This window comes from Anabrus simplex, chromosome 1 (genome assembly GCF_040414725.1).
Source record: "Anabrus simplex isolate iqAnaSimp1 chromosome 1, ASM4041472v1, whole genome shotgun sequence".
In the NCBI taxonomy this organism is placed as follows: Eukaryota; Metazoa; Arthropoda; class Insecta; order Orthoptera; family Tettigoniidae; genus Anabrus; species Anabrus simplex.
The window spans coordinates 524387376-524395324 of NC_090265.1; the positions used below are offsets into that span (position 1 = coordinate 524387376).

The 7949-nt window shown below is 38.6% G+C and overlaps 1 protein-coding gene across 1 annotated transcript; it reads right to left on the reverse strand.

The window, feature by feature from the left end:
* Positions 1–4501: 4501 nt before the first annotated feature.
* On the reverse strand, positions 4502–5910 carry scu (scully). Its single transcript, XM_068227112.1, has one exon. The coding sequence runs from the start codon at positions 5528–5530 to the stop codon at positions 4760–4762; it is 771 nt and encodes a 256-aa protein (XP_068083213.1). The 5' UTR covers positions 5531–5910; the 3' UTR covers positions 4502–4759.
* Positions 5911–7949: the final 2039 nt, after the last annotated feature.

Sequence of the window (7949 nt, forward strand, 5' to 3'; positions counted from 1 at the left end):
GTTTGGGATCTCCTTTAAAAATAAATAAACACGTATTTTTTTGTTTTTGGAAAATCCAATTAATGGGGGGTGGTGAAAAGTGGGTGAATTTTTAAAATGAGTGTATCTATATCTCAAAACTGTTAAAGTTTATAGATGTAAAAATTGGTATTTAGAATCTCCTTTAAAAGTAAAGAAACACGTATTCTTTTGTTTTTGGAAAATCCCAATAGGAAGGGTGTAAAAGGGTGAATAATGGGTTGAATGCCTTTAATGAGGCTACTTATATTTCAGAACCTGAAGATATTACAGACCTGAAAATTTATATTTGGGATCTACTTTAAATGTAAAGAAACACGTATTTTTTCGTTTTTGGAAAATCCAAATATTGGGGGGTGAAAAGGGGGTGAAATTTTTAAAAAGAATGTGTCTACATCTTAAAACTTTAAAATTTACAGATGTAAAAATTGGTAGTTAGAATCTCCTCTAAAAATAAAGGAACACGTATTTTTTTGTTTCCTGTAAATCCCAATAGGAGGGGTGTAAAAGGGTGAAAAATGGGTTGAATGCCTTTAATGAGGATACATATATCTCAGAAACGGAAGATATTACAGAACTGAAAATTTGTATATGGGATCTCCTTTAAAAATAAAGAAACACGTATTTTTTTTAGGTTTTGGAAAATCCTATTAATGGCGGTAAAACAGAAGTGACAAATTGGGGTGAAATTTTTGAAAGAATATCTTGGAAACGTAAAATATTACAGACGTAAAAAGTGGGTGTTTTGAATCTCCTGTAAATGTAAAGAAACATAGGTGATTTGTTTTTGGAAACTCCACTTAAGGGAAACCCAAAAGGGTTGAAATTTTAAAATGAGAATTTTTACAGTATAACTAAAAAAACTTAACACGTTACAGAAGTGAAAAATGGTATATTTTTATCTCTATTAAACATAAAGAAACGTGTATTTTTAATTTTCGGAAATACCACTTGGGTGGACGGGGGGTGAAAGTTACTGAAAATGTTGAATTCTTTTAATTAGGCTACTGATATCTTAAAAATGAAGATGTTACAGACATGAAATTTGATATTTGCAATCTGCTTTAAAAGTAAAGAAATACGTATTCTCGGAAAATCCAATGAAGGGGGGAAGGGAGGGGGTGAAAGAATTGAAAAAATAATTGACTTTAATTGTATGAGAATATATACATCTAATAAAAACTAAAGTTGTTACAGACGTGAAAATTCGTATTTGGATCTCCTTTAAAAACAAAGAAAAACGCGTTTGGGGGGGAAGACCATCTTGGGGGGGGCGGGAGTGTAAAGGAGTTGAATTCCTTTCATGAGGACACATAAATCAAAAAGTGAAGAAGTTAGAGTCGTGATAATTGGTATTTAGAAGATTCTTTACTATTAAAGAAACAAGTCTTTTAGCGGGAAATTTCAATTAGGGGGGGGGGGAGTAGTCTGAAATGAAGTGACATAAGTAAATTATATTTATGGGGATACTTATATCTCAAAACTGAAGGTAATAGACGTGAACATTGGTGTTTGGAATCTCCCTTAAACATAAAGAAACACGCCTTCTTTTAATTTGGGGGGGGGGGGGTTGGCAGTAAAAACTAACGGCGGTGGGGTGTAAAAGGAGGTGAAACCAATTGATTTTAGTGTTCTTAATGTACTTATAAGGATCCTCCGTTGCTCAGGCGGCAGCGCGCCGGCCTCTCACAGCTGGGTTCCGTGGTTCAAATCCCGGTCACTCCATGTGACATGCGTGCTGGACAAAACAGAGGCGGGACAGGTTTTTCTCCGGATACTCCGGTTTTCCCTGTCATCATTCATCCCAGCAACACATAATGATAATAATAATAATAATAATAATAGTAATAATAATAATAATAATAATAATGTTCCGGACCGTCGTCAAATGTGCGGACCGCGCTGGTAACGGCTCCTGGACGGCTAATGACTAAGAATGTAGTCCGGCCGCGGGTTCAGTGCCGCCAAGGCACCCACGCCGGATCTCCTGAAGGATTTTATCCAGATTAAAAATGATTATAGGAAAATACGGTATGGCAAAGATTTACGGACCCAACTGACCGGGAAGAATATCTGAGCCTAGCCCGGGAAGTACGAAATCGATTGCTGGAAAGGAAGATTGAAAAATGGGAGGAAACGTGCCGTAATCTAATAGAAAACGAGTCAGATCGGGAATTTTGGTGGATTCTCGCTGAAAACGAGTCAGATCGCGAATTTCGGCGGATTATATATCTAAAACAATAAGCATTCAATTATAAATTTCAGTATAATACCGTAGCGAAGCACGGGTACCTTGCTAGTTTTCTATAATTATTAACAAACCCAGGTACTGTTTGTTGCCTGTAAATTCATTCCCCCTTCCCCCTGCCTCTAATTCCCAATTGCACTACTATTTGGACCCTTTTCAACAACAAGCATCATCTCAGAAAATAAGACATTGTGAACTGGAGATAGCCTGCTTGTGTACCGTAACCATTGTTTTGGATTCGTGATCATTTTTTCATCATCATTCGTTTTAGATCTAGTCAGTGGACACATTTTGAAGTTTTAATTATAATTTCATTTCGTTGTACCTCATATCATTAGGGACTGATGGCCTAGCTGATAGGCCCCTTTAAACAACAAATATCTTTACTATTTTCTTTTTTCTTCTTCTTCTTCTCTTTTTTTTACTATTTGCTTTACGCCTCACCGACACAGAGAGGTCGTATGGTAACGATGGGATAGGAAAGGCCTAGGAGTAAAGGAAGCGGCCATGGCCTTAATTAAGGTACAGCCCCAGCATTTGCCCGGTGTGAAAATAGGAAAGCACAGAAAAACATCTTCGGGGCTGCCGACAATGGGGTTCAAACCCACTTCCCGGACGCAAGCTAACAGCTGCACACCCCTAACTGCATGGCTAACTCACCTAGTACAACAATTAGAGTAGGTGAAGTTTTATCTAACCCTGTAATAATTAAGAGGGGAATTCCTCAAGGCAGTATTATTGGACCTTTATGTTTTCTTATATATATAAATGATATGAGTAAAGGAGTGGAATCGGAGGCAAGGCTTTTTGCAGATGATGTTATTCTCTATAGAGTGATAAATAAGTTACAAGATTGTGAGCAACTGCAACGTGACCTCATGTTGTGAGATGGACAGCAGGCAATGGTATGTTGATAAACAGGGTTAAAAGTCAGGTTGTGAGTTTCACAAATAGGAAAAGTCCTCTCAGTTTTAATTACTGCGTTGATGGGGTGAAAGTTCCTTTTGGGGATCATTGTAAGTATCTAGGTGTTAATATAAGGAAAGATCTTCATTGGGGTAATCACATAAATGGGATTGTAAATAAAGGGTACAGATCTCTGCACATGGTTATGAGGGTGTTTAGGGGTTGTAGTAAGGATGTAAAGGAGAGTGCATATAAGTCTCTGGTAAGACCCCAACTAGAGTATGGTTCCAGTGTATGGGACCCTCACCAGGATTACCTGATTCAAGAACTGGAAAAAATACAAAGAAAAGCAGCTCGATTTGTTCTGGGTGATTTCCGACAAAAGAGTAGCGTTACAAAAATGTTGCAATGTTTGGATTGGGAAGAACTGAGAGAAAGAAGAAGAGCTGCTCGACTAAGTGGTATGTTCCGAGCTGTCAGCGGAGAGATGGCGTGGAATGACATCAGTAGACGAATAAGTTTGAATGGCGTTTATAAAAGTAGGAAAGATCACAATATGAAGATAAAGTTGGAATTCAAGAGAACAAACTGGGGCAAATTTTCATTTATAGGAAGGGGAGTTAGGGATTGGAATAACTTACCAAGGGAGATGTTCAATAAATTTCCAATTTCTTTGAAATCATTTAGGAAAAGGCTAGGAAAGCAACAGATAGGGAATCTGCCACCTGGGTGACTGCCCTAAATGCAGATCAGTATTGATTGACTGACTGAACATATCATATGATGAAGTTTGTAAATTGTATTATCATCATCATCACTGATATAATTATTTCTAAAGGGGCTAGCAAAACAAGTCAAAAAAACAGACAAAGGCAATGGCATATAGGCTACTGAGGGTTACCAAAGCAATTGGTGAAGCCCAAACCTCAAATGAGAACAATGGAACTCTTAAAGCACATTAACCATCTAACACACTGTTCTATTTACAAAACTTCAAAGCAATGAGAAAAAACGTCGCTCATATTTCTGAGTACAAGGCATCTGAGACTGACATTGCAGCCCAGGCGGTACGTCTCTCTCCCCTTGGACTGCCTCGTGCGGCTTGCTGCTGGATGTCCGATATGTGAAGGAACCGAGGTGATAGGTGTGCAAAGCTTCGCTCTGTCAGTCTGCCACTACTAACCAGAAGGAGAGAGAGAGAGCAACCATGCGTTCCTTATCACATATACTTCCTCGCTTAATACTTCTGACAAAATTATAGAGATAACAGAGTGCTGGCATTTCACTCCCATCTACTTCTACATCCTTGTAGGAAGACACTGCAATGTCTGCTGTTATAGAAGTAATATAATTTTATTTTTATATGTAGATCTGCTAAAATAAAAACATAAAAACCTCAACAACAAAAAAGGACACAAACAAAAAAATGAGTAAAGTAACACCATAACAACTTCATTTCCAAAAACTGTTCCACAAACATTGATGTAAGCCTACCAATCACGAGGCACTTTCCTATTAGAAAAATCAACCAAAATATTAGGCCTAATTACATTTTAAACCATAGTTCATTAGTTATAAGACCTCTTCCTAAGGTTGCATTCTCAAAGCACCATCAAGTCTGATAACTTCTCCATTCAAATAAGGATTTTCGATTATCGTCTGAACTAACATGGCATATTCTTCAGGTTTTCCCAATCTCTGTGGAAATGGGATGGTTTTAGACAAAAAGTTGCGTACTTTTTCAGGAAGAGCGGCTAATAATGGTGTATCAAACAATCCTGGAGCAACTGAACAGATACGAATTCCCTGACTGGCTAGATCACGAGCTATGGGCAATGTCATTCCAACTATGGCACCTTTACTTGCTGCGTAAGCTGCCTGACCCATCTGGCCATCATACGCTGCAACACTTGCAGTTGTAATGACCACTCCCCGTTGTCCATTTTCGTCTGGCTCATTCTCACCCACTAATCCCACTGCCAATCGAATTACATTAAAAGTTCCACATGTATTCACCATAAGAACTTTGGTGAAATCTTCTAGCTTATGTGGCAGTTTTTTGTGAAAATTGTAAGTCTTAAATGCAACACCTATTCCAGCACAATTCACCACTGCATCCAATCTTCCAAATGTTTTCTTTGTTAGTTCTAAGGCATTCACAACATCATTCTCTGATGTTACATCCACTGGGGCAAATACAACATTGTCACCTAAATCTTGAGCAATTTTATGACCCTGTGATGTTTGAAGATCACATAGAACAACTTTACCACCAGCGCGCGCGATATGCTTTACAGTAGCTAACCCCAGACCTGAAGCACCTCCAGTAACAAGGCCAACAATTTTCTGCAACATCATGCGACAATACCACGGTCGATACAAGTAGTGAAGAAGACTCTACCAAACGAAGAGAATAAGGACTATACCTCTTGATCTCTAATTAACACACTCAGCAAAGATCGATAAACTCTGTTACCATGTTCTTCATGAAACTCCCCTATCGCTAATATCTACAAAACACTCAATTTTGTTTCGAATATCTGCAAAAGGTTATGTTCTCACAGGTGATTCGAAATTCAAAACAGTCTTCACACGCACATGAAATTAATTCATCGTACCAGGCATAGCAACAGCGATAACAGTTCCGCAATAAATTGTCATAAGACTGGTACTTCATCACACAACACCTCTGACCCTTACATGATCCTTGCTCTGACCTCTGACTTCTGCTGTCTTGTCTTGTCTTGATCGTATAATTTAATGGGCTTCGCTTGGGAGCGGTATACCCAGCCACGCATTCTCTAAACAAACACAAAAGATGGAGGAGACTGAAACAGAATATGGAATGCAAAAAAAAAAGGGGGATAAGGAATTCAATTACATATCTACCACACAGGAAAAACACAAGGACACAAGGTACTAGACTTCACGCCAGAGTGACCGATACTTGGCGACTTCTACCATCCAGGTCGACACATACGGGGAAAAAGAAAACAACAACACCGAACCTACAGTAAACAATTAGTGTCATAAAGGAAATTCGAGAGGGCAATTACCGTAGTAGGCGTGGGATCGAGTATCCAACACGTCAACTGAGTGGGTAACGCGAATTGTGTACGAAAAAAAAGGTTGTAACCATTTACGCCTGCTAATTTCGAGTAACGGACATTGAAAAAGTAGATGATTAATGGTAGCAATCGACGTACGACACTGACAGAGGTTAGACGCGACCAACTTCTTCCGAAATAATTGATCCGGCGTGCACATGTGGTTAAGCCGCAAACGGACAAGATTCGTAATATGACGTCGAGTATAAGAATGTTGTGTAAACCACGGAGAACGTGGGACATTCGGGAGAATCGTGAATAAGTTCCGTCCTTTTCGACACGCGGGGTTACTCCACTCAGAGGGCCGGTTGCATAAAAATCGTTAACTGTAGTTCAGTTTTGATCGAAGATCGGAAATGAACTTCGTTCTTTTCTCTGTGTGAGTTGTATAACACTAATCTGAGATCACTGAACCAAGTTCAGTTTTGATCTAAGGTCGTCGAAACAGAGTTGACAACATCGCTAAACAAGAGAGATAATTGCGATTGTATCGAATCGAGTTGTATCGAACATGCGATTTAGATAGAAACGATCGACAATTCTCGACGCCATTCGACATTCATTTGTCTGCGATACGTAAACAAAGCCGCAAAATGGAGAAGAAAGATGAGTAACAAGAAGACGCGTACTGCAAATTTTAAGAAAGAGGAAAAAGATATGTCCTTCTTACTTCACCCTCCTCAGCAGGCATCTTGATGAATTGAGGTTTTAGAGCTGCAATCTCTCTAGTGACTTTGTGTATAGTCCTACTTGCAGTTCCTTTATTTACACTGAATACGGTACATCTCCAATTACTATTTGGAAGCTTCCAGTTGCGTAAAATCTTTAGTGTGAGAAGGATCATGAACATTGGATTCAGTGCATGATTTCGTTTAGTTTGTGTCCTTAATTGTAGATGTAATCTTTGTTCTAGTTCTTCAACTACACGTTTTCCTAATCGAAACCGTATTTTAAATTGTCGATCATTTAGTTCTAACAAGGGATTCCTTCTATGTTGAAACACGCGAGGAGCTCTTTGGAGTTCAAATTCTCCATTCTCGGATGAAACGTCAGAGTAATCTGAAATCTGAAAATGGCATAACCTATAGGCCCTAAGCATAAAACAGTGGAGAACAAACAACTTGTTAATAGTAGGATTATTGTTCAAATAATTACAATTAGCATTAGGCCTACTTATCATTTTATTTAATCAACAGTAGGCCTATTTATTATTTTTCTTCGTTATTATGTCATAGACACCTAAACAGATTTATTTCTCACAAAAATAATAATTATATTCCTTCTGCTGAACTTAGTTCAACCAGGTTAATCTGAGAAAATTCACCAGTCAGATTTGATCTTCCATCAAGAAGACATGATCTTGGATTAATGTTTATACAACCAAAATTCTAAGTTCAGCTTGACTGGAGATCAGTTTCGGGTGGTTGAACTCAGATTAACTTTTATGCAACCGGCCCTCAGTCTGCCAAATCTGTCGTAGAGTCTCGCAACAACCGCTCCAAAATTCCATGTAGGGCAACATCAAATAAAACGCCACACCCTGACCATGCGCAGCAGCCTGAGCTAAGCGATCAGCCTGTTTCATTACCAGTGATATGGGAATGACCCGGAACCCAGATAAATGTAATCTTTTTACCTCGTTGATGGAGATCGAAACAAATTTTTCGAAG

Bases quoted from the DNA above. Each gene is read 5' to 3' on its own strand.
- scu (XM_068227112.1), bottom strand. From the start codon at position 5,530: ATGATGTTGCAGAAAATTGTTGGCCTTGTTACTGGAGGTGCTTCAGGT.